At 38.4% G+C, this 27,236-nt stretch overlaps 2 protein-coding genes across 2 annotated transcripts in view; both read left to right on the forward strand.

The window, feature by feature from the left end:
- The first annotated feature begins 2,688 nt into the window (after positions 1–2,688).
- Positions 2,689–10,202, forward strand: TMEM70 (transmembrane protein 70). Its single transcript, XM_017666461.3, has 3 exons — positions 2,689–3,006; positions 4,286–4,391; positions 9,672–10,202. Exons 1-3 carry the CDS (start codon positions 2,797–2,799, stop codon positions 10,127–10,129), a joined length of 774 nt encoding a protein of 257 aa, XP_017521950.3. The 5' UTR covers positions 2,689–2,796; the 3' UTR covers positions 10,130–10,202.
- Positions 10,203–11,785: 1,583 nt separating this feature from the next.
- The window catches only part of LY96 (lymphocyte antigen 96), a 41,016-nt gene continuing 25,565 nt past the window's right edge, over positions 11,786–27,236 (forward strand). The window contains exon 1 of the mRNA XM_017666462.3: positions 11,786–14,989. Coding sequence (XP_017521951.2) covers positions 14,878–14,989 — 112 coding nt within the window. The 5' untranslated portion in view covers positions 11,786–14,877. The remainder of the gene's footprint in view (positions 14,990–27,236) is intronic.

Genomic DNA, 27,236 nt, shown 5'->3' on the forward strand with positions numbered 1-27,236 from the left:
GGGTATGGGTGGGGACTTGATAATAGGGGTAAATGTAGTAACCACATTGTTTTTTCATGTGAAACCTTCATAAGAGTGTATATCAATCATACCTTAATAAAAAAATTTTAAAAATTACATTGTGTAAATGTTTTATGATTCACTTAAGTATTTCCTTAATGTTGGCAATTTATTTACATTTTTGTTATTTTAAGTAATACCGTGTTCAGTATCTCTCCAGTAATCTGTTTCTGAAATTTTTAGAATATGAACATTTTAAAAGATCTTGATAATCTGTTAACAGATTTTTTTCCAGAAAGATTCTCCAAGTATGCTTTAAACCAGTAACGTATAAGAAGTATTTAGGATTCTTATGAATGTACTAGCTTTACCAAAAACTTTTTTTTTATTATGCCATTCTGCCCTTAAGCTTGCCTTAAAGGAGGTAAAGGGGACTGGTGAATGGGGACGAAAGATAGCTAAAAAACAGAATTACTTGTTGAAAGGGCAAGTTCCCAATTCTATTTCAGCCAATTGGGACCCGGATCCTACCTCAGCCAATCAGGACCTGGATCCTATTTCACCCAATCGGAGCTTGGTCTCTCTCCTCTCCATTCAAGGAAGAGCTCACCCACCACCCTTAGACCCTGCCAATTGACCAGAGCCACGACCTATCACCCCACCAACTACCCCTAGATCCAGCCAATCAGCCAGAGCCACGACCATCACCCCACCAACTGCCCTAGAACCCCATAAAACCTTTGTGGTATTGAAACTCGCTCTCTTTCTCTGGCATCTTGCCACTGCATTGGTGTAGATGAGAGATTGAGCTCGAGCTAGCTCGAATAAAAGCTCTTTGCTTTTGCATCGGTGTTGGCTCCTTGGTGGTGTTCTGGGATTCGCGACTTTGGGCACAACACTTGCAAAAATGGTGGCCATCATTTTACCAATCATATCCATTTTCAGTTTTCCCCATCGGATCCATCTTTAAAGGGAACCTCCAAGATGATATGAATGGGGAATCAAGGCTTATTTTTTTAAACAGCCTTTGTATCATCCTAAAATCCCATTCAGGTAGTTTACATTCAACAAATGTCTCTAAATTTCTAGAATTGAGAAATCTATTTAACCACAAATAACAATTCTATGTAATTCTATAGCACAGTTTTCAAAATAGGATCTCATTTTAGCTATTTAGAAACCCTGAGAAGTAGGCTAAGTATTTTCATATTGCTTTCATATTCATTCGTTATTTTCATTTGCTTAGAGTATCTGTAGGAAGAAGCTAAGCTTAACAGAAAATAAAAATTCAGGTTCTTTCAGCATGTTGAAGTAATCAAACAAGGAGGCTGTTAGACTGACATGGCTGTATTGCCTTGTACACAAAGCAACACCTAAGTAAGAGTCAATTCTTGTAAATGCCTAAAGGGTAAGAAGAATAACCATCCGCAAACAGCCAACTAATTTTCTCAAATAATGCAACCCCTTAAGCTACAGCGAGTCAAAAAATTTTCTTGCTTTCTTCTGCATCTTCTCTATAAAACCTTGACCTTACCTCTCTGTCAGTGGAGTACCCCTAATCACTTCCACTTTGGCACTGCCCAATTCAAAGAAATTTTTGCTCAGGTTAACTAAAATTTAAAAATATGCCTCAATTTATCTTTGTTACAATATTAAAACCACACTATATGAACAGGAAATATAACATGTATCAGTAAAATAATGGATAATTGTGTATGCGTTATGTATTTGTATATGTATGTTACATGTTTCAGTAAAAATAATGGATAGTAACTGGTATGAATTACACTAAACAGAATAGTTTTAAAAATATAAGTGGAAGGTAACTAAGAAATAGAAGTATTCATAAAATAGTGCAATTTTATCCTTCTGGTTACTCAGAAAAAAAGGAGACAGGATTTGGAACTGTGAAGATACTTTATTTTAGACTTTGTTCCCCTCCTATACAAGTAACATGTAGAGTCAAAAGCATTTCTGAAATAGTAAACAAAAGTGGGTCTTTACAATTGCTCATTCTTCAAAAGTCAGCTGAATGTAAGGCCTTCTGGGGCCAGATTAATCATCCTATCTTTTCTGCTTCTGTAGCATTTTGTAAATTGGTATATTTCATTTATATTACAGCATTGTGTTTTTGCTTATTTTGGGTGTTTCCTCCGCAATGTAAGCACTGCGGATTCCCAATTTTACCCAGTATGTCTCCTCTGCTTCTTATTTAGTGCTGGCAGTCATTCACGGATGTGAATGATTGCTAAAGACAAATTTGACAAGAATCAACATTATATGAACGAGTTCCACTTATTTTCTACCAACCCACTGTTGGATTAAATTACCATTCGCTTTTGTTCAAGTCGTATAAAATATTATTCCTTCGTGCCAATAGGCTAGATTCATTTTCCGCAAAGAAAACAAGTTTTGGGGCTTAAAAAATGACACCCAAGATAATGAAAAAGTTAACTCTGGCTTCCTGGGGTTGTCCTTCGCGCAGGGCTCTCCCTTCTGTCCTACGCTGTCATAAAGAACACCAGGCTACAGGAATGGGAACCCAAGCGCAGGGATGGCCTCGGCGGATCTCCAAAGCGAGCTGGTGGCGAGCGCAGTCCTCAGCGACAGCGCGCGGCGGGGAGGGTTGTGGGCGGGCCGTTTATTCCGCGCTCGCGCGGGCGTCCCAACCACCCGGCGGTCCTCTAGGGGGCGGGGCCTGTGCTGTGCGTCCGGGCTGCGGTCCGCTGAGAAGCCGTGCGTCAGGGTTCCGGGCTCTTCCTGAAGCGCTGTCTGCTGCCACTTCTCACGTGTGGGATGTTGCTTTTGGCGTTGGGTGGCCTCTGGGCATCGGGGCTGCGACTCGGCTGGAAGAGGACTGTTCCGTGGGCCGGCACCGCGCTCGGAGCCCACAGGGCTGCTGTCTCACTGGCCCTCTCCCGCAGCGGCCTCTCAGGGCTGTTTGGTGGCAGCAGCGTGGGGCTGCGGGGTGCTGCACCGCTTCTCCGGTGTCCCCTGCAAGGGCAGGTCGGTTGTCTGAGGGCTTGTAGACCGGAGTCGGGATTAGGGCTGGGCGGGGGCGTATCGTCGGGGTTGGAGAGCCCCTCCTGACAGCATCTACCCCTGGCCTGCCGGTACCTGTACGGAAGGAGCCATCTGCCGGGTTCGCTGCAGTGGCAGCCCTCGGCCCCGGGAAGTGGCCAGTGGTCCCGGGGTTTACAGCAACCGCGAGTCTAGCATAATTCGTTGAAAAGTGTTTATTTACTCTCCGGGCTGTTGGAAGCACTTTACATGTGGTTGCAAATCCAGGGGGGTTGTGGTGACTTTATTTTCTTTTCTACCCTTGAGCAGAAGCTCTGAAGGGTTAATTTGCAACGAAATTAGAGGCACACCTTGCAGACCAAATTGAAAGAACTCGGATAACCTGTCTTAAGAGTTTGTTCAATTTTTTTACTAAGTGGCTCTATTTTCAGGAATTCCTTTGCACCCTGGAAAAAGGGGATAGAGATGTTAATCCTCTCTTTTTAATCTTAATAACACTTCTTACGTGTAAAATAACAGGATTAGCAAATGTTATTGAAATTTGGAAGAAATGCCTGACATGGGAATTGGAATTTATTAAATTCAGGTATAAATGAATTAGACGTGTCTTTTACGATTTTGAAATATGTGTTGTGAAAATTTTTAGACGTTCGAGGAACTCTTGTTCCCGTGAAATATGATGTAGGATTTCAAATCATTTTCTTAAAGAGGAACAAAGGATGCAAGGAGATGGATACAAGGCCTGTAGGGAAAGTTATCCTTCTACTAGCTATACTATCAATATTTTAAGTGTTAAAAACGGTCTGGACTTTAAACAACCTGCGTTTGTGGTGTTTTGCATTACTGTATTAAAATTAATTTTATTTTTTTGGAAAAGCTAATTCATTTATATCTTTGACAATTGAGCGAAAAGTGATGTTCTCATCTAACGAGGAATAGAAGAAACTGTTCCTCTAAATTTCGTATTTGTTCTAAGTCATACTTTATCTAAAAAGCTTTCGGCTTGGATGCATGCACACTTAGGCCTTAAACTCCAACTCAGTACATGTCTGCTTATGATTGGAATTAAGGAAAGCCATTCTGTCAGCCAATTTGACTTCTTTAGCCCAGTAGATTATTTGGGAGAACTCCTTAAGTCACCTCATGTGACAGGTTCTCTTTTACTCATCATTATATTTTAAAAGGTAAGCATAAAATAATTTTAAAAGTTGGTCTAAGGTGCAGTTTCTATGTACTCACATTATAATGGTCTCTTTCTTAATAGATACCTGTTTGTTGGGAAAGATATGTTCGGTGTTCACATACACAACTTGAAAAATCAGAAGATGGAAGACTGATTTATACTGGGAATTTGGCCCGAACAGTATTTGGTGGGTAATCAGAAGTGAGGATATTTCCTTTTCTTTCCTTTTAATTGTAAAAAAAAAAGTTCTAAGAATATTTTACCTATTATTTTAGGGGTGTATTTAGAGGTATATTGTTGTAAACATAAGGAAAAATTAGGTTATATGTATTTTTTCCTGTGGCCTGTTGATGATAAGATGTGTAGGTTGAGATCTTTGCATTTTTAGGATTTAAAAAATATTTTTGAAGACTTATAATTTTATGATATTATGGCTGGACACTAACCTTCTATTCTTTGGTCACCTCTTGGGATTTTTACAAACAAAATAAAATAAAAGCTGTATATGTGTGTAATGTTCTAATATGCAAAGAAAAAATATGGAAGAATACTTTTTAAGAGTAGTTATTTTGGAGTAGACATTTCATGTATTTTTTAATTTGGCAGTTAAAATGAGCATTTGATACTTTGATAATTCAAAAATATGTTAATTTTACATCTTTGCAGGTCATAGAATTTTCAACAAACGTTTGCTTTTTTACAGGTAGTAGGGAGTTATGGAGAAGGAAAAGACAATGTATTATAATAGCTAAAAGTTTAAAGCTCCTTCCTTAGATCATAATTTAGTATTTAGTATGGAATAATTTTGTAGAGATGGTCAGAAGAACTTAGATATGTGATTTCTTCAAGTTCCTGAGACAGTATTTCATTTTACTAATCTTAAAGTATAACCTGAAATATCTGCAGGATTGCTTTATATTAGTTGGCCACAAGATTTTCAGCACTCACACTTGAATTTGTAGTTTTGATCATGCTGGTGGCAACTGATTATCTAAAATTTTCTCTGGAAATCAGTATGTTCCCAAATATGTGCATTAAAATAGACTACATTTAAAGTAGAGTTTTACCTATGTAAAATTTTTTGTGAATAAGGACTGATTGTAGTCACTATTGAGTGGAGTTCTGAAGTTATTGGAAAAATCAGTTTTGGATGGTTAGAAATTTCTTCAGAAGTTATATGCAAGTCTGGCCTGGAATGCTGGATTGTTGCTATTGAGATGTGTTAACAGTGATCCCCATGATACCCTTCCTCTGAATACAAATACTGTTCATTCAAATGCAGGGAGGGTTTTTCAGTTTATTTAATGTTCCCACTTGACTCCATCCAGAAGGAAGAGAATATAAAGAATAATTTGGATGTGGGTAGGATGTAACTGCAGAAGAGCATAGCTGTCCATGGTATTCAAAGTTCTAGAATTACAATTTGTAGAGGAATTTAATGTTTGAGTTCTTTCAGTATGATAATAGTCATTCTATATACTTATCAGGGATTAATACTTTTTCTGTAGAAGCTAAGGAAGAAAAAGTTCTTCTATATAAAACTGAATGATGATACTAAGAGACACTATTCTGGGAGGTTCTTTAAACTACCAAATGGGTCTAGTTTAAAGACATTTGAAGGGCCTTCTAGTTGACAGTTTTTATGAATTCAGAAATGAGTAATTACTGATGGTATAGTAGTCTTATCTTGTAATGAGTAGAATTTAAACATTGAAGATGTGTGAAAAAGGGCAGCCCAGGCATAGAAGCAGTATGAACAAAGCATAAGGTCTGGGAAACCCAGAATATCTGTAGAAAATAGCAATTGCTTTAGTTCAGGCAAAACAAAGTATATCTGTGTATTAGTTTCCTAGGGTTATTGCAAAAAATGTCTGCAGACTTGGTGGCTTAAAACAACAGAAATGTCATCTCACAGTTCTGAAGGCTAGAAGTCTAAATCAAAGTTTGGCAGGGCTGTATTCTCCCTGAAGGTTGTAGAGAAGAATTCTTCCTTGCGTCTTCTGGCTTCTGGTGGCTCCCAGCAATTCTCTGTTCTTGGCTTGTAGCTGTGTAATTGTAATTTCTGCCTCCTATTTCACCTAGCCTTCCCTGTGTCTCTGTCACGTTCTATCCTTATAAGGATACTCACTGGATTTATGGCTTATTCTAATCCAGTATGATCTCATCTCAATTTTTAATTTTCTGCAAAGACCCTATTTCCAAATAAGGTCACATTCTGAGGTTCTGCACAGACAAGATTTTGGGGGGCACTCTTGAGTCCACTACAGTGTGACAGAAGTAATGGAGAAAAAAGACGTAGTTGAAAGCTGAAGAGGCTTTTATATAGGAGGCATCTTGGTCCTCATTGTGTGTCATGTGTACCAATGGTGTATCAACTACGAGTGGGAGGAAGGAAAGAATTATTTTTAAATTGCTGCTACAAGGTAATTAAGCCATCAACCAACAGCATTGTTTGAGAGTATCTGCTTTGCTATAGTCTCACCAACAGAGTATTGTTGTCCAAGTTCAGGAGAAAAACAGCATCTCACTATGGTTTTAGTTGCATCATTTCATCTGTTTAAGGGTTATGAGCATTTTTGTTTCAATAAACTTTATATTTCTTCGATGTATATGTGTAGGGTTGTTGGGTCTTTTTTTTCTTGTATACTAGAACCTTTTATATTGGGGATATAACTCTTTGTGATATACGTTGCAAATTTTTTTCTCATCTATCTCTACTTTGTTTATGGTGTTTCTATCCATGTACATTTTTAATGTAATCAGATTTATCAGTCTTTCCCCCTGATTGCTTCTGTGTTTTGAATCATAATTAGAAATGTTTTCCCATTCTCGGATTATAAAGGACTTCATGGGTGTTTTCTTCTTATACCTCTGTGGTTTTATTTTTATATTTAAATCCCTGGATTATTTGGTATTTTCCTGGTATATGGTATGAGGGGTGGATTGAATTTGATCTTTTTCTGTATGATAATCCAGTTGTCCCAGTACCACTTTTGCCCACTTATTTTATTTTATTTTATTTATTTATTTTATTTTGGTATAATTAATCTACAATTACATGAGGAACATTATGTTTACTAGACTCCCCCCATCACCAAGTCCCCCCCACAAACTCCATTACAGTCACTGTCCATCAGCGTAGTAAGGTGCTGTAGAATCGCTACTTGTCTTCTCTGTGTTGCAACAGCCTTCCCTATGCCCCCCAACCCACATTATACATGCTAATCATAATACCCCCTTTCTCCCCCCCACCCCCATCCCTCCCTTCCCTCCCATCCTCCCTAGTCCCTTTCCCTTTGGTAACTATTAGTCCATTCTTGGGTTCTGTGAGTCTGCTGCTGTTTTGCTCCTTCAGTTTTTTCTTTGTTCTTATACTCCACATATGAGTGAAATCATTTGATACTTGTCTTTCTCCACCTGGCTTATTTCACTGAGCATAATATCCTCTAGCTCCACCCATGTTGTTGAAAATGGTAGGATTTGTTTTCTTCTTATGGCTGAGTAATATTCCATTGTGTATATGTACCACATCTTCTTTATCCATTCACCTACTGATGGACACTTAGGTTGCTTCCATTTCTTGGCTATTGTAAACAGTGCTGTGATAAACATAGGTACTGATACTTGGTAGACACTGTCTTTTTCAAACTGGGCTGCTTGCATGCTCGGTAAATTCCTAGGAGTGGAATTCCTAGGTCAAATGGTATTTCTATTTTGAGCTTTTTGAGGAACCTCCATACTGCTTTCCACAATGGTTGAACTAATTTACATTCCCACCAGCAGTGTAGGAGGGTTCCCCTTTCTCCATAACCTTGCTAACATTTATTGTTGTTTGTCTTTTGGATGGTAGCCATCCTTACTGGTGTGAGGTGATATCTCATTGTGGTTTTAATTTGCATTTCTCTGATGACAAGCGATGTGGAGCATCTTTTCATGTGTCTGTTGGCCATCTGAATTTCTTCTTTAGAGAACTGTCTATTCAGGTCCTCTGCCCATTTTTTAATTGGCTTATTTGCTTTTTGTTTGTTGAGGTGTGTGAGCTCTTTATCTATTTTGGATGTCAACAGTTTATCGGATCTGTCATTTATGAATATATTCTCCCATACTGTAGGGTACCTTTTTGTTCTATTGATGGTGTCCTTTGCTGTACAGAAGCTCTTCAGCTTAATATAGCCACACTTGTTCATTTTTGCTTTTGTTTCCCTTGCCCGGGGAGATATGTTCATGAAGAAGTCACTCATGTTTATGTCCATGAGATTTTTGCCTATGTTTTCTTCTAAGAGTTTTATGTTTTCATGACTTACGTTCAAGTCTTTGATCCATTTCGAATTTACTTTTGTGTATGGGGTTAGACAGTGATCCAGTTTCATTCTCTTACATGTAGCTGTCCAGTTTTGCCAGCACCACCTGTTGAAGAGACTGTCATTTCCCCATTGCCCACTTATTTTAGATTCTATTTTTATTCCATACTAAATTTCCATCTGCAGTTAAGTTTATTTCTAGATTTTCCATTTTGTTCCATTGATTTATTTGTACACCAATACCACACTATTTCAGTTATGGAGTCTTATGTTTTATTATCTAACTCCCCCCACACATACTTATTTTTTGTTTTTCTAAATTAACTTATAATCAACTAGTATAGTATCTCAGCTCGTCTGTTTTCCAAATAAGTGGTATTTGTATTGCGATCATATCAAAATTACACATTCAAACTGAGAGAAATTTACATCTGTAGTCATTTATTTATTGTGGTAAAATATACATTAACACAGAAGTATACAGTTCAGAAGTCATTTTTTGAATCTTTTTAATGTGATAGGTAAAAATATCTCACTGTTTTAATTTGAATGTCTTTCCTTGTAAGAAAAGTTGAGTACCTTTCCCATAATGTTTCTTAACCACTGGTATCTTTTTGGTAATTTGCTGTTTTAATCCTGGGCAAAGTTAGCCCCATATTTGAGTATTTTTATGTTAGATAAGTGGCAGTGCTTGTTAATAGAGTTTTGTTTGATAATCTGCTGACTGAATGAGCTTTTATAGTGTTCATAAGGATCTCTGGGGAACTGAGGGTGGCCAGTAAACCCTGAGGTAGATTTCCCTCCTGAGGAGGCAGTGTAGTGTAATGGCCAACAGTCTGGATTCTTCAGATAGTCAGATTGCCTGGGTGAGAATCACACCAGTACTGATACTTGGTAGACACGTGACATTGAGCAAGTACCTCATTTTTCTCATCTCTTACATGGGAGTGATGACGATAATTATATGTCTATTGCATAGGGCTGTTTTGTACATTTCATGGGTAAAACATAGTAAGTGCTTAAAACAGAGCCTAGAATGTAGTAAGTATTATATATGTATTTTGATGAAAATATAGTAAAAGGAAAGCTAGAAGAATTAATTGGATAGGTTGATTCTTTTATAAAATTTGAAGGTATTAATCCTCTCTCATTTTTTTTCTATTTAGGTGTGAAATGTTTCTCTTATTCTACAAGTGTGATCAGCCTTGCAGTTCTACCATACATTTTTGCACAAAATAATATTGTATTTGGAAGTCTGCCTTTGCAAATCTTATTTTATGGCATCATAGGAAGCTTTACAGTGATCACTCCAGCACTGCTTCACTTTGTTACAAAAGGCTATGTCATTCGGTTATACCATGAAGCCACAACAGACACTTATAAAGCCATTACTTATAATGTTGTGCTTTCAGAAACAAGTACAGTGTTTCACCAGAATGATGTGAAGATTCCAAACAGCACACATGTGTTTACCACATTTTATGCTAAAACCAAGTCACTGTTAGTTAATCCAATGCTCTTTCCAAACCCTGAAGACTATAGCCATCTAATGGGTTATGACAAACCATTCACTTTCGATATGGAGGAAGCCAGTGAAAAGAAACAGCTTAAAGATGAGAAATGAGTTGATTGTTTTTATGTTTGTGCTTAAATGTGATTTATGTTCTTATGTATAATTATAAAATTGCCTTTATGTTTGTTTTTTGTTAGTGACTAATTGTTAAAAAGAATTTGAAGTTGTATCAAACAACTTTTAATTTTCAGAGAATTATGTTCATTTTTGATAAGCTATGTTTGGAAAAGCATGTAATATTTACCATTTGTGTTAAAGGTATGAAAATACATGTATATGCTGGCATATGCATGGATTATTTTATATAATGTTGTCTGTCAGCTGGGGATCAGATGTCAGATTTTACCTTTAATTGTAAAATGAAAGTTGGTTCTTGTGGAAGATTTCGAGAAAGGATGATAAAGCCTCAAATCATGCTATTTAGATGATTAGATACTTAAGTGCCTAGAGTGTGCCAGGTACTGGGAGGGTTGCCAGAGTCACAGTTAAGAACAAATCACCCAGTATCTGTGGAGCTGAGTAATGTCTCCTGTAGCCTGCCATGATGGCAGATCTGAACTGATCTATATGGCTTGCCTGTGTATGAGGAAGACTGTTGGGGAAGCAGCAGAATCACTAATTTGTAGGGAAATGTCATGTCCAAAGCTGCGAGAAGCTTGGAAATGTCATGTCCAAAGCTGCGAGAAACTTATGGGAAAGCTTAAGGTAGAAAAGTAATCACAGACCTAGAGTCTGCCCTCTGCTAAATCAGTCAACTTGTTATCCCAGCAGAGGGCAGACTGTAGGTTCTCAAAAAATGAGTAAGTTGGCTCCATCTTTGTACTCAGATTGGGCCTCTGCCTGCTAACTCCTCTGTCCTGTGTCACCTAGATATCTAACTGTTGCTGTCTTAATTACTCTGAGACATATTTCTATAAAAAGTATTCCATGATTAAATGCTCATTATCAAATAATAGAGAATAGAAGCCAGAAAATAATCACTCCTAGTTCTGCTACTTGAAGAAAACAGCATTTTTAACATTTTGAAATTTCCTTCTGTGGGTTATTTTCCTCATAACTTGTTTTGAGTACATTGTATTTCTTCTCTTTAAATGTCCTGTATCCATGTAACCATTTTATCACCTGTGTAATGGAATGAAAAACCTGTTTTTATTAGTATCATTAGTTCTGCAGAAGATAACTTGGTTAGGAGAAAGAAACCATGCTTAAAAGGCAGAGGGAGAAAGATAACTTCTTAAGGACATGGTCTGGAGTGAGATAAAGAGGTAGAAAAGGATAAGTATGCATAGGATACTATGATGATTCATCCCTGAAGTAAATCAGAATCAACTCAGCCTTGGTGAGGAGCAATATACCCACATCTCTCTGCCTCTTCACTGCCCTCACCCCAGCCAGCATAATCTTGGAAAGATTGGGAAGGTGATGAGTCTCTATCTAGAGAGAGGACAATGAGTCAGTTTTAGTTGAGTCTCAAAAGGCAGGGTGATCCTGGCTGACATAGGGGTTACATCAGGTAATGTACCATTTGACAATAAAATGTAATCCCTTCCCTCAACGTAGATTTCATTCTTCTGAAAGACTTCAGCTTTTAGAAACAAAAGTTAGCAAAATGGCCATTAGGTATGAGTGATAGCTTTAGCTTGGACAGTACTTTTCACAAAATAACAATCTCTATGCTAACTTGACCAAGTATTGTTAAAATTGTATTCTGATTTTTTTCAGGACACATTTCATTGAGAATTTTAAACATTCAAAAGTGAAAGAGTGCAGTGAACCAACATGACTTAACCATGCAGATTCAAAGATTACCAATCTTTTTTGGAAGCAAATCCCAGAGAACATTTCCTTCTTAAATAATTAATTTTATAATTACAAAATAAGGACTTAAAAATAGAACTACAATACCACTATAATATCTAAACTGCTCTCTGGCTCCCAGTGATATTGAATATCCAATCTGTTCCAATTTTTTCCCCACGTTTCATTCATAGCTTATTCACACCAATTATTTAAATGTCTTTTAAGACTTCTAATCTATCGATCCCTCCATTTCTTTCATTTCCCCCCTTGTTTCCCTACCTGCCCCTACAACCCTTTGCAAATTACCTGTTGAAGAGACTGAATTGTTTGTCCTTTACATCTTTTCATAGTTTAGATTTTCTGATTATATTCCTGAGGTGTAGTTTAGCATGTTTGTCTTCTGTTATTTCCTATAAATTGGTAGTTGGACTTGAGGCTTTATCAGGTAGAAGTTTATTTTGGACAAGACTGATTCATAGATGATGTTTTATTAGTGAACTATGGTTGCATAACAAATTGCCACCTAAAATTCAGAGGTTTAAAACAACATTTATAAAATTGCACAGTTCCTGTTGGTCAGGTATTTAGGAATTGCTTAGCTGAGTGGTTCTGGCTCATGGTCTCATGAGGTTCCAGTCAAGATCCAGCTGGTGCTGCTGTCATCTGAAAGCTGGACTGGGGCAGGAGGAACTGTTTCCAACGTGGTTCACACACATGACTCATACACTGGTGCTTGCTTTTTGTCAGGAGGCCATAGTTGCCTACCACATGGATCTCTTTTTAGGTCTACTTGCTTCTTCCAGAGCAGTTGATCCAGGAAAGCAAGGTAGAAGCCACAGTGTCTTTTATGATCTACCTTGGAAGTCACATGTTGTCACTGTGCAATGTTTTATTAGTTACACAGCTTTATTCATTGTTGGAGGTTACCACACAAAGATTTGCTTACTAGGAAGTAAGGATCATTGGGAGCCATCTTGCAGGCTGGCCACCACTGTTCATCCGTCAAGAAGTACATGATGTTAGCAACCATTGATGCTCAATGCCTAAGTTCACTCATTCATAACATGTTGCAAAATTGCTGTATTCTATTATTCCTTTTTCATATATTAGCTGAAATGTTTTTAAAAACTAGAGAAAAGATATGAGAAAGCCCCTGTCTACTACTTGGTTACCAATAGTTCATTTTCTATAGAAAAGTAAGTACAAATGTTTGATTCTTCCCTTTATTTACCAGTTTTCAAACTATAGACTGATGATTAATAGACCTTAAAACAATTGTGAGCTCCTAGGTTTAAATATATTTCAATTCATTGATATATTTCAATTCACTGCAGTTACTATCTTAATGCTCATATAGCCTACAGGTCGGCTGAATAATGGTCCTGCAGGACTTTCATATCTGGAAGCTGTAATGTTATATTATGTGACACAGATTTTATAGATGGATCTTGAGTTGGAGAGATTATCCTGGATTATCCAAATGGTAATAGTGTAATCACAGGATCCTTGTAACATGGAAGCAGGAGATCAGTGAGGTGATGTGATAACGGAAGCAGATATGGGAATGCTGACCTTTTAAAATAGAGGAACACAAGGATTATACCTCCAGAGATTAAAAATGCAAGGAAACAAATTATACCCTGGGAGTCATCAGAAGAAGCAGCTCTGCTGACTCCTTGACTTTAGCTCAGTGAAACTGATACTGGACTTTTGACCTCAAGATCTGTAAGAGAATCTATATTGTTTTAAACCACCAAGTTTGTGATTATTTGTGACAGCAGCAATAGGAGGAAACCCATCTTTGGTCAGTGGAACTGTCAAATTATCTAATATGATAAGATGTTCTAGGCTTACTTCATATGTTTTCTGCCCAGACCTGGAATCATCAATTTCTCCAAAGAATCTTTGTTTCTTTTAATAGGAAATGGCATTAGGGGACCATTAGGTGTATTCCTGGGTTTCCTCCACACCATTTAAATATATTTTTCAAATAAAAAAACATGTAACAAAGAATTTAGCACCTTAGCCAATTTTAAGTGTACAGTTCAGTAGTGTTAACTGAATTTACCTTGTGCAACAGATCTCTAGAACTTTTCATCTTGCAAACCTGAAACTCAATACCCCTTGAACAACTTCCCATATCCCCATTCCCTGTGGGTTTTTTGCCTTTTTAAAAATGAAAAAGTAGGACAGTTCTTTAGTGAAATCTTTTACCAACATATGATTACTTTCCTCTAAACTTGTAGATTCTCAGGTTCTGATTGTATGCCATTTTTGACTCTAGTCCCCAAACTATATCCTATAAAGGGTTCCAAGTAGTATGAAGGACTAGTTGTTTTTCTAGAATGGAGCGAGAGATTTGAAATAAAATATATCCCACACACAAAGGAACGATCATCTCATTATTAGGGCTCAAAATATTCCCTGGAGCTGTAGTTTGCTTAAGAGTGCATTTGTAAACTGGTGGGGCCCCTGCAGAACTACAGATGGTATCCCATAGCTGTGGTCTCATCCAGCCCAGCTGTGCCCTATGGCTGAACTACTTGTGGGGCAGAAATAGTTTGCAGAAGACTGTTCGGTTCAGATCTGTAGGTGCAATTCTCTGGGTCATGAGAACTTGTTTAAATAACTCATGGGAGAGAATTGCAGTGCTGAAGGAAAAGGGGTGCCAGTCTGTTAGGATTCTGAAGGAAGATCTGCAGTCTCGTTTTGTTACCATTGGGAAGTACCTTGTTTTGTTTTTAAAGCTTTGTGCTCTTTGTACCAAGTATTTGAAAAGAGTGCATTCTCAAGTCGTTTTCCTCTCTCCTCTTTCAGGAAGTGCTCAAATTTTAAACACACAGACATACACACAAAAGAGGAAACAGTCGGATAAGAACTCAGAAATCATGTGACTGATGACTAAGTTAATTAAATCTTCTCTACTTACTGGAAAGGAAGAGTCTGATGATTAGCCACTGATTCTCCCTGCATTTTTGAAGTTTTGGAGATATCAAATCATGTTCCCCTTTATGCTTTTTTCCACCCTGTTTGCTTCTGTATTTACTGAACCTATGAAGCAGCGCTGGATCTGCAACTCCTCTGATCTGAGTGTGTGGTATACGTACTGTGGTAAGTGAAACCGCGACAAACAGTTGTAGTGTCAACTGTTTTGGCCAAGTTTTCACAAGAACCTTGCTCTGCTGTCGTGGGGACATAGGAAATGGCAGCGTGTTCCAGCTGCAGCTGCTGCTGGCAGCAAAGAGGTGACTGGTTACTGCCCTGTGTGGATTTTCTTGATCCTTCACAGACCTCACGAGTCTCAACTGTTGCACTTAACTTCCAAGGGCTTCTGCTGTTTGCTGTTGTCCACTATCTCCCTTGAGCTCAGTTTTACTTCTCAGTGTCCGCAGAACTGTCTGCTTTTGGACTTCTGGCTCAGCCCCAAGTAAAGCTGACTGGCTCTTGAGAAAATAGGACAGTCCTAGCTGCTCCCTAGAATTATTGCTCCAGGTTGTGGTTTCTTTTGTTTGTTTCTCTAGCACATTGTTGGGCATGTAACAGGAACTCGCTAAGTGTTTCCGGCTGTAAGTTTTGAGGGTTCTTGCAATCACCTCCCTAACTGGATGTAACCCTGGTTCTGTCAGTTGCTAGCTGTGTGATCTTGAGTGAAGTACTTAGCCCCACTTAATTTTATCTGTAAAATGAAGTAATTTGGGAGCCTACTTTACAAGGATTGTTGTGAAGTAAAGAGAAACAATAGTGTTGGTTACTTAAAAAAAAATCAGCCATACTCTAATGCTTTTCACTGGTTTTATCACTTCCTTTTGTCTCTCCCCAGAGTTGGTGCCTCACCCTTCTCCCCATCCCCCTCCAGACTTTCTGTACAAATGTTTGCTGGTATGAAAATTTCAGGACTTGACCCTGTTTTGACTTGGTACTTTCCACTGTGCTGCTCATCATGGGTTGGCTACCCACTAGAGATATCAGGAAGATTTAGTTCAAAATACTAGTTCTTTGAGATTCTCTTGGGAAACAGAATTTATGGTCGACTCATTTGGGGGACATTTACAAATGTGTTTTGAGTTCTAAGAAATTCTGCAATAAAAAACCTATTTAATCCCCCGATTTTCAATTTTATCTTTTGAGCGTGTGTTGACTGTCCTGAGAAATACAATTTGGCCAATGCTAATATGAAGTTCCTCCTGCGGCATATGGCAATTGCCAGGTTTGAGAAATGAGAGTTAGGTGTGTGACCAATCTCACACACATGGCTTTCTTCCTATTTGTGGATTGTACTGAATTGTGGATTCTACTGAATTCTCTCTCAACTTATCTCTGGAATTTCTCCATCCTGCAAGATCAGTTTACATGCCCCTCTTCAAGGAAGGCTCTTCAGTCAGCTTGGCTCCCACTTCTTTCCTCAACTTTGGCCCTTCTGTACCACACATTGATTTTGCCACCTACTCGATCTTATTTATATAACACTTCATATCCTTGGTTAGTTTTTAATCTTTTAGTAACAATAACTGAATTTGTCTTTTAATTTGATTTTTGAGAGAGGATCTTACCTCTTTCTCTCTAATCCTGAGAGAGCCTGTGATCCTTTCCAGCTGCTCCATAGGTGTAGGGACTAATGGGAGCAAGCAGAGTACATGGCTACAGCAAGACTCCACTGGCGGCCATCCTCGCTGTCATGTCACTCCCTTACCCACCTTAGAGAATCCATCCTAGCTGAGCTCAAATGCATCATGTGTGGGAGGAACTGATTTCTCTAGGTATTATTGTGAGAACATTGGTGACAGCAACAGTCCTTGATCCAGTCCTTTCTGTGACGATGATTACCATTTGGCTGAGCTACAGGGCATGTACAGTGTATTAGTTTGCTGGGGCTGCATGGCTTAAACAACAGAAATTTATTTCTCATGGTTCCAGAGGCTGCAAGTCCAAGATCAAAGGTTGACAGATTTGTTTTCCTTCTGAGGCCTCCTTGGCTTGCAAAAGGACACCTTCTTGCTGTGTCTTCCTATGGCCTTTTCAATGTGTGTGTTCAGCCCTGGTGACTCTGTCTAAATCTCTTCTTATAAAGACACCAATCATATTGCTTTAGGGCCCATCCTAATGGCCTCATTTTGACATAATTACCTCTTTGAAGGCCCTATTTGAAAATACAGTCCTATTCAGAGATACTAGAGGGTTAAGGTCTTCCACATACGAATTTGTTGTTGTTGGTGGTGGGGGCACAGTTCAGCCCAAAACACAGAAATGGTAAGAATTGGCTGTTTTATTCCCCATGTTTAGAAAGAAAGTGTGGGTATGTGAGTCAGTCCATAGGAACATGGACACATGCCCCCCCGAGTAACCTAGAGTTCTCAGCTCAGTTCTAACTTTTTTGTTTTTTGCTATATACATAGTCCAGAAACCAAAGGAATTAATGGATTATTTAATTGAACCAATATTCACTGATCATCTAGTATGTTCCTGTTCAAGGTACTGAAGGTATTAGATAGCAGGGAAGAGCAAAGACCAAAGCCCCTGTCCTCATGGAGTTGTATCAGTAAAATATCGAGCATGTCAGATGATGGTTATTGCTGTGAGAGAGGAATAAAGCAGGGGAGGGGATAGAGAGTACAGAAATGGGGAAAGGGTTTCACTGTAAATTAGAGTGACCAGGAAAGGCCTCACTGAGAAGGTGAAATTTAGTAGGGACCTGGGATAGTTGAGGGAGTGAGCCAGGCTGATACCTAGGGGAAGGGGTGGAAGACAGAGCAAGTACAAAGGCCCTGAGTGGGGACGTCTGGTATGTTGAAAGGACAGCAAGGAAGCCAGTGTGGCTGTGGTGGAGTGACTGAGGGGATGAATAGTAGAACAGTTCTAGAAAGAAATGGGGAGGAGGAGAGGGCCTTGCGGGTCAGGGGACAACTTATCTTTTACTGTGAGCAGAGCTTGGTCTGGCTCCTATATTGATAATGATCTATAAGGCAATGGTGGAAGTGATAGGTGTGTTGAAAGCCTGTTGCAGTAATCCAGGTGAGGAGAGAGTGGTCACTCAACCAGAGTAGTAGTAGTAGTAGTGGAGGTGATGGGAAGGGGTCAGATTCTGGAAGCGTGATGAAAATGGAGCTGACAGGACTTGCTGACTGACTGGATGTGTGGTTGCAGCATGATCCTCCCAGCCAAGCAGTTGGGTCTTGGCATCTTACATGCCCCATCTCATCATCCAGCTAGTGCCTTAAGACCCAAACCAGGGGTATCCTTGACTTCAAGGAGAACTTGACTTCAAGGAGACCAGCTTCTGTATTGTCCTTTAGTTTTATTTCTACTATTCTCTAACTTGAAATATCCTTGTTTATCTTTCTGTTTCATGAAAACACTTTGAGATCCATCAAAAGTTCTGTCTGCCTTTCAGAGTCTAGTCAAGGCACCACCCTACACCGCTCTTGTGCCTGACTGAACACTGAGCCCTCGTAGGGACGCTCCAGCCTTCTGTCTGATTAGATTGAATTGGTTGATGTTTTCATCATTATCAGACCAACGTTAGACATGCAGGAACCTTAACTGGAAATGGAGAATTGCCTTAGTGACATGGCCCTTTGGGAGTCACTGTTTTAACTTGTCTCAGCTTCTGCTGCAGTCTTGGTCGGCTTGCTCTGGGGATGTTCTACAAACAAATGGCCGGGAAAAAAGATACACACCTCACTATGCTTGCTAATGCATATGAAAGTGTCCATACTTTAATACCAAAGCAATCTTTTTCTTCCTAACAAAGGTAATAATGTATAATAATTATGCAAAATGTTGAAAATACAGGTGAAAAAGAAGAAAATAAGGCACCACTAGCCTGTCCCTGTTAAGAGTTAATCACTGTCAACATTCAAATATTTTGGTAAATATTCTTTTAGATATATAAAGATACATATTGAAAACCATAAAAATAGAATCACACTGTATATACCGTTAGGTAACCAGCTTTTAAAAAACTTAGTAATGTACCATAAATATCTTTGTCATTAGCCTAAAAATTCATTTTTATGAGTGCATATTAATTCAATGAATAGGTATACAGTATTTTTTCAGTCACCTCTGGACATTTTAAAAATTAAGATATAACTGATATAACATTACATTAGTTTTAGGTGTATAATATAATAATTTGACGTAAATTTGCCAAATTATTACCACATTAAGTCTAGTTAACATCCATCATTTTTAAGAACTTTTAAGATCAACACTCTTAGCAACTTTCAAATATAAAATACAGTATTATTAACTATCATTACCATGTTGTATGTTACATTCCCAGGACTTACTTATTTTATAACTGGATGTTTGTACCTTTGGACCACCTTCACGCATTTTGTCTACACCCAACCCTCCACTTCTGGCAATTACGAATCTGTTCTCTATATTTGTGAGTTCAGTTTTTTAAATTTTCTTTTAAATTCCACATATAAGTGAGAACATACAGTATTTGTTTTCCTCTGATTTCCTTCACTTGAAATAATGTCTTCAAGGTCTACCCATGTTGTTGCAAATTGGACATTTTTTTCTTTGGTCATAAATTATGCAAGGATGAACATCTTTTGGTCAAAAATTTGCAAAATCCATGATTAGGTGAAATGACTCTTAATTTAACTCATTCTGTGAGAATTTTATTGTAGATAAATCCAATTCATTGAATGAGAGACATTAACATTAATCTTAAGGGATCATATGGGAGCAAATCAGAACAAACCTGGTATAGTCTCTATCCCTCTTTCTTTTATGAACTCTTCTGCACCCTTCGTGAAATGCCTTTAGGAAGATTGTTCATTAACTTGAGCATTCATTTGTTCACTCATTTAGCATTTTCTAGATCTGTAAGTACTTGATGTACATTTTCTATTTTGAACCATTGGAACATACAGAAAAGTGAGGAGAGTGGATAAAAGGAGAGCAATGTAGAAAAGAACAGGTAAAAATGTCCCAATATGGAACAAATAATTTTTTTTTTGAGAGGGCATCTCTCATATTTATTGATCAAATGGTTGTTAACAACAATAAAATTCTGTATAGGGGGGTCAATGCTCAATGTACAATCATTAATCCATCTCAAGCCTAATTCTCGTCAGTCTCCAATCTTCTGAAGCATAACGAACAAGTTCTTACATGGTGAACGAATTCTTACATAGTGAATAAATTCTTACATGGTGAACAGTACAAGGGCATTCATGACAGAAACTTTTGGTTTTGATCACGCATTATGAACTATAAACAATCAGGTCAAATATGAATATTTGTTTGATTTTTATACTTGATTTATATGTTGATCCCACATTTCTCCCTTTATTATTATTATTATTTTTATTTTTAATAAAATGCTGAAGTGGTAGGTAGATGCAAGATAAAGGTAGAAAACATAGTTTAGTGTTGTAAGAGAGCAAATGTAGATGATCAGGTGTGTGCCTGTAGACTATGTGTTAATCCAAGCTAGACAAGGGCAGCAAAACATCCACGGCTGCAGAAGATTTCTCTCAAAAAAGGGGGGGTGAGGTTCTGAGCCTCACCTCTGTTGATCCCCAATTTCTCACCTGATGGCCCCCCTGTGACTGTGCCTGTCTTAGGTTGTTCCTCCCTTGAGGAATCTTACCCGTCTCTGGCTAACTGGTCATCTTCTGGGGTCATACAGGGAAATGTAAAGTTGGTAAGTGAAAGAGAAGCCATATTGTTTGAAAAGGTTAGCTTTTTACTTCTTTGCAGATTTATGCACTGTGGCTTCTATGCCTAGCACTTGTCTCGAGGTATCTTTACCACCTGGAGGAATTATGATACTCGGTAAATTCGATATGAGGCACGAATTCTATTTAAGGGTTGTAATTAGGAAGGAAGAAGGAAAGCTATAGAGGTAGCATATGGAAGAAAACATGGGAGGATTGATTATTTCTTTGACATATCTTCTTGTAGAGTACCTTAAGCATGTATAGGTTTTAAACTACCAACTAATTTGCGCTCACATATTAACATAATAGGAATACGGTGACATAAACAAAGCAAATCTATAATTACCATCCATCTCCAGTGGAGCCAAGAAAACCATTTAGGCACCCTAGGCATTTGTGAAAATTTGTCTATGATATGATGGATATTGTCCAACTGTACTTGAGCAGTCTGAGAGAAATCAGACAAATTAAAGCAGCCCATTTCTGGGATCTGTTCACATCCCATATGTTCTTTTAACCGTAGATAGTCTATAGTCATAAGATTTTGGAGTGGTACAACTTGCGCCCCTCCCAACTCCTGGTTGAGTTCCAACAGTACAGATCCTGCCAAATTCGTTGTCTCACTGTATGCACATGCCAGCCTAGACATCTCCCTCCCCATTCCAATGGCAAGTCCAGGAAACGCTGGGGTGGATGCAGCCACAACCGCAGCATCGCCCAGATCCCTGTGGAGGCTTTTTGATGATCATCCCCCTGGCACAAGTCCTCCAGAGAGTGCTGATGCCGGAAGCTCCTCCTCATATCGTATCTTAGTTCATTTTCTGGGTATCCAAGCTAGGCCTTGATCTTCTGCATAGAAACAAACAGACCCTTTGCCCACACTTTGACATGCCCTCTATACCACTGTGCAGAACTCTTTGGAGGTCAGCACACAGTAACTGCTTTTTTTTTTTTTAAGAGAAAGGAATATTATCAGAAAAGAGTACCTCCATAGCTGATCATCTGACACCCTTTAAGTGATCAACATTAAGAATATTTAAAGCATGCGTTGATCTTTGATTTACCAATAGTTTTATCCTATCAAGGAGTAATCCCCCTTTTCTTTCTTTCTCTCTTTTTTTTTTTTTAATCTTTAATCTACACTTACATGAAGAATACTATGTTTACTATGCTCTCCCCTATATCAGGTCCCCCCTAACAACCACATTACGGTTACTGTTCATCAGCTTAGCAAAATGTTGTAGAATCGCTACTTGTTCTCTCTGTGTTGTACAGCCCACCCTCCCCTTTCTCCCTCCCCCCCATGCATGCTAATCTTAATACCCCTCTTCTTCTTCCCCCCCTTATCCCTCCCTGCCCACCCATCCTCCCCAGTTCCTTTCCCTTTGGTACCTGTTAGTCCATTTTTGGGTTCTGTAATTCCGCTGCTGTTTTGTTCCTTCAGTTTTTCCTTTGTTCTTATACTCCTCAGATGAGTGAAATCATTTGGTATTTCTTTCTCCGCTTGGCTTATTTCACTGAGCATAATACTCTCCAGCTCCATCCATGTTGCTGCAAATGGTTGGATTTTTCCACTTCTTATAGCTGAGTAGTATTCCATTGTGTATATGTACCACATCTTCTTTATCCATTCATCTACCGATGGACATTTAGGTTGCTTCCAATTCTTGGCTATCGTAAATAGTGCTGCGATAAACAGGAGTGCATCTGTCTTTCTCAAACTTGATTGCTGCGTTCTCAGGGTAAATTCCTAGGAGTGGAATTCCTGGGTCAAATGGTAGGTCTGTTTTGAGCATTTTGATGAACCTCCATACTGCTTTCCACAATGGTTGAACTAATTTACATTCTCACCAGCAGTGTAGGAGGGTTCCCCTTTCTCCACAACCTCGCCAACATTTGTTGTTTGTCTTTTGGATGGCAGCTATCCTTACTGGTGTGAGGTGATACCTCATTGTAGTTTTAATTTGCATTTCTCTGATAATTAGCGATGTGGAGCATCTTTTCATGTGTCTGTTGACCATCTGTATTTCTTTTTTAGAGAACTGTCTGTTCAGTTCCTCTGCCCATTTTTTAATTGGTTATTTGTTTTTTGTTTGTTGAGGTGTGTGAGCTCTTTATATATTCTGGATGTCAAGCCTTTATCGAATCAGTCATTTTCAAATATATTCTCCCATACTGTAGGGTTCCTTTTTGTTCTATTGATGGTGTCTTTTGCTGTACAGAAGCTTTTCAGCTTAATGTAGTCCCACTTGCTCATTTTTGCTGTTGTTTTCCTTGCCCAGGGAGATATGTTCAAGAAGAGGTCACTCATGTTTATGTCTAAGAGGTTTTTGCCTATGTTTTTTTCCAAGAGTTTAATGGTTTCATGACTTACATTCAGGTCTTTGGTCCATTTTGAGTTTACCTTTGTATATGGGGTTAGACAATGGTCCAGTTTCATTCTCCTACATGTAGCTGTACAGTTTTGCCAGCACCATCTGTTGAAGAGACTGTCATTTCCCCATTGTATGTCCATGGATCATTTATCATATATCAATTGACCATATATGTTTGGGTTAATGTCTGGAGTCTCTATTCTGTTCCGCTGGTCTGTGGCTCTGTTCTTGTGCCAGTACCAAATTGTCTTGATTACTGTGGCTTTGTAGTAGAACTTGAAGTTGGGGAGTGATATTCCCCCCTACTTTATTCTTCTTTTTCAGGATTGCTTTGGCTATTAGGGGTCTTTGGTGTTTCCATATGAATTTTTGAATTATTTGTTCCAATTTATTGAAGAATGTTGCTGGTAATTTGATAGGGATTGCATCAAATCTGTGTATTGCTTTGGGCAGGATGGCCATTTTGATGATATTAATTCTTCCTAGCCATGAGCATGGGATGAGTTTCCATTTATTAGTGTCCCCTTTAATTTCTCTTAAGAGTAACTTGTAGTTTTCAGAGTATAAGTCTTTCACTTCTTTGGTTAAGTTTATTCCTAGGTATTTTATTCTTTTTGATGCAATGGTGAATGGAATTGTTTTCCTGATTTCTCTTTCTATTGATTCATTATTAGTGTATAGGAAAGCTACAGATTTCTGTGTGTTGATTTTGTATCCTGCAACTTTGCTGTATTCCGATATCAGTTCTAGTAGTTTTGGAGTGGAGTCTTTAGGGTTTTTTATGTACAGTATCATATCATCTGCAAATAGTGACAGTTTAACTTCTTCTTTACCAATCTGGATTCCTTGTATTTCTTTGTTTTGTCTGATTGCCGTGGCTAGGACCTCCAGTACTATGTTAAATAACAGTGGGGAGAGTGGGCATCCCTGTCTGGTTCCCGATCTCAGAGGAAATGCTTTCAGCTTCTCGCTGTTCAGTATAATGCTGTTTGTGGGTTTATCATATATGGCCTTTATTATGTTGAGGTACTTGCCCTCTATTCCCATTTTGCTGAGAGTTTTTATCATGAATGGATGTTGAATTTTGTCAAATGCTTTTTCAGCATCTATGGAGATGATCATGTGGTTTTTTGTCTTTCTTTTTGTTGATGTGGTGTATGATGTTGATGAATTTTCGAATGTTGTACCATCATTGCATCCCTGGGATGAATCCCACTTGGTCACGGTGTATGATCCTTTTGATATGCTGTTGAATTCTGTTTGCTAATATTTTATTGAGTATTTTTGCATCTACATTCATCAGGGATATTGGTCTGTAATTTTCTTTTTTGGTGGGGTCTTTGCCTGGTTTTGGTATTAGGGTGATGTTGGCTTCATAGAATGAGTTTGGGAGTATTCCCTCTTCTTCTATTTTGTGGAACACTTTAAGGAGAATGGGTATTATGTCTTCTCTGTGTGTCTGATAAAATTCCGAGGTAAATCCGTCCGGCCCCGGGGTTTTGTTCTTGGGTAGTTTTTTTATTACCGTTTCAATTTCTTTGCTCGTAATTGGTTTGTTTAGCTTTTGTGTTTCTTCCTTGGTCAGTCTTGGGAGGTTGTATTTTTCTAGGGAGTTGTCCATTTCTTCTAGGTTTTCCAGCTTGTTGGCATATAGGTTTTCATAGTAGTCTTTAATAATTCTTTGTATTTCTGTGGAGTCTGTCGTGATTTTTCCATTCTCATTTCTGATTATGTTGATTTGTGTTGATTCTCTTTTTCTCTTAATAAGTTTGGCTAGAGGCTTATCTATTTTGTTTATTTTCTCAAAGAACCAGCTCTTGGTTTCGTTGATTTTTGCTATTGTTTTATTCTTCTCAATTTTGTTTATTTCTTCTCTGATCTTTATTATGTCCCTCCTTCTGCTGACTTTAGGCCTCATTTGTTCTTCTTTTTCCAGTTTCGATAATTGTGATGTTAGACTATTCATTTGGGATTGTTCTTCCTTCTTCAAGTGTGCCTGGATCGCTATATACTTTCCTCTTAAGACTGCTTTCGCTGCGTCCCACAGAAGTTGGGGCTTAGTGTTGTTGTTGTCATTTGTTTCTATATATTCCTTGATCTCTATTTTGATTTGTTCATTGATCCATTGATTTTTTATTAGCATGTTGTTAAGCCTCCATGTGTTTGTGAGCCTTTTTGTTTTCTTTGTAGAATTTATTTCTAGTTTTATACCTTTGTTGTCTGAAAAATTGGTTGGTAGAATTTCAATATTTTGGAATTTACTGAGGCTCTTTTTGTGAGCTAGTATGTGGTCTATTCTGGAGAATGTTCCATGTTGAGAAGAATGTATATCCTGTTGTTTTTGGATGTAGAGTTCTATAGATGTCTATTAGGTCCATCTGTTCTGGTGTGTTGTTCAGTGCCTGTGTGTCCTTACTTATTTTCTGCCCAGTGGATCTATCCTTTGGGGTTAGTGGTGTGTTGAAGTCTCCTAAAATGAATGCATTGCAGTCTATTTCCCTCTTTAGTTCTGTTAGTATTTGTTTCACATATGCTGGTGCTCCTGTATTGGGTGCATATATATTTAGAATGGTTATATCCTCTTGTTGGACTGAGCCCTTTATCATTATGTAGTGTCCTTCTTTATCTCTTGTTACTTTCTTTGTTTTGAAGTCTATTTTGTATGATACTAGTACTGCAACCCCTGCTTTCTTCTCACTGTTGTTTGCCTGAAATATGTTTTTCCATCCCTTGACTTTTAGTCTGTGCTTGTCTTTGGGTTTAAGGTGAGTTTCTTGTAAGCAGCATATAGATGGGTCTTGCTTTTTTATCCATTCTATTACTCTATGTCTTTTGATTGGTGCATTAAGTCCATTTACATTTAGGGTGACTATTGAGAGATATGTACTTATTGCCATTTCAGGCTTTAGATTCGTGGTTACCAAAGGTTCAAGGTTAGCTTCTTTAGTATCTTACTGCCTAACTTAGCTCGCTTATTGAGCTGTTATATACACTGTGTGGAGATTCTTTTCTTCTCTCCCTTCTTATTCCTCCTCTTCCATTCTTCATATGTTGTGTGTTTTGTTCTGTGCTCTTTTTAGGAGTGCTCCCATCTAGAGCAGTCCCTGTAGGATGCCCTGTAGAGGTGGTTTGTGGGAAGCAAATTCCCTCAGCTTTTGCTTGTCTGGGAATTGTTTAATCCCGCCATCATATTTAAATGATAGTTGTGCTGTATACAGTATCCTTGGTTCAAGGCCCTTCTGTTTCATTGCATTAAGTATATCATGCCATTCTCTTCTGGCCTGTAGGGTTTCTGTTGAGAAGTCTGATGTTAGCCTGATGGGTTTTCCTTTATAGGTGACCTTTTTCTCTCTAGCTGCCTTTAAAACTCTTTCCTTGTCCTTGATCCTTGCCATTTTAATTACTATGTGTCTTGGTGTTGTCCTCCTTGGATCCTTTCTGTTGGGGGTTCTGTGTAATTCCATGGTCTGTTCGATTATTTCCTCCCCCAGTTTGGGGAAGTTTTCAGCAATTATTTCTTCAAAGAGACTTTCTATCCCTTTTCTTCTTTCTTCTTCTTCTGGTACCCCTCTAATATGAATATTATTCCTTTTGGATTGGTCACATAGTTCTCTTAGTGTTGTTTCATTCCTGGAGATCCTTTTATCTCTCTCTATGTCAGCTTGTATACGTTCCTGTTCTCTGGCTTCTATTCCTTCAATGGCCTCTTGCATCTTATCCATTCTGCTTATAAATCCTTCCAGGGATTGTTTCACTTCTGTGATCTCCTTCCTGACATCTGTGATCTCCCTCCGGATTTCGTCCCATTTCTCTTGCATTTTTCTCTGCATCTCTGTCAGCATGTTCATGATTTTTATTTTGAATTCTTTTTCAGTAGGACTGGTTAGGTCTGTCTCCTTCTCAGGTGTTGTCTCTGTGATCTTTGTCTGCCTGTAGTTTTGCCTTTTCATGGTGATAGAGATAGTTTGCAGAGCTGGTACGAGTGACCGCTGGAAGAGCTTCCCTTCTTGTTGGTTTGTGGCCTTCCTCTCCCCCTTCGCAAGGCGCTGGGTTCTTGCAGGTGTGGATGTGGTCTGGATGTTGTCCTGTGTCCTCTGGTCTCTATTTTAGGAAGAGTTTTCTTTGTTATATTTTCATAGATCTATGTGTTTTTGGGAGGAGATTTCCACTGCTCTACTCACGCCGCCATCCTGGCTCCGTCCCCTGGAACAAATAATTTTATGAAAATATGTTTGTGGGATTTCTTTTTCTTTTGCAGTTTAAATACTTTAATAACTTCAAGCTGCACCTTAATAATGTAAAGGC

The sequence above is a fragment of the Manis javanica genome, chromosome 2, assembly GCF_040802235.1.
Source record: "Manis javanica isolate MJ-LG chromosome 2, MJ_LKY, whole genome shotgun sequence".
Lineage (NCBI taxonomy): Eukaryota > Metazoa > Chordata > Mammalia > Pholidota > Manidae > Manis > Manis javanica.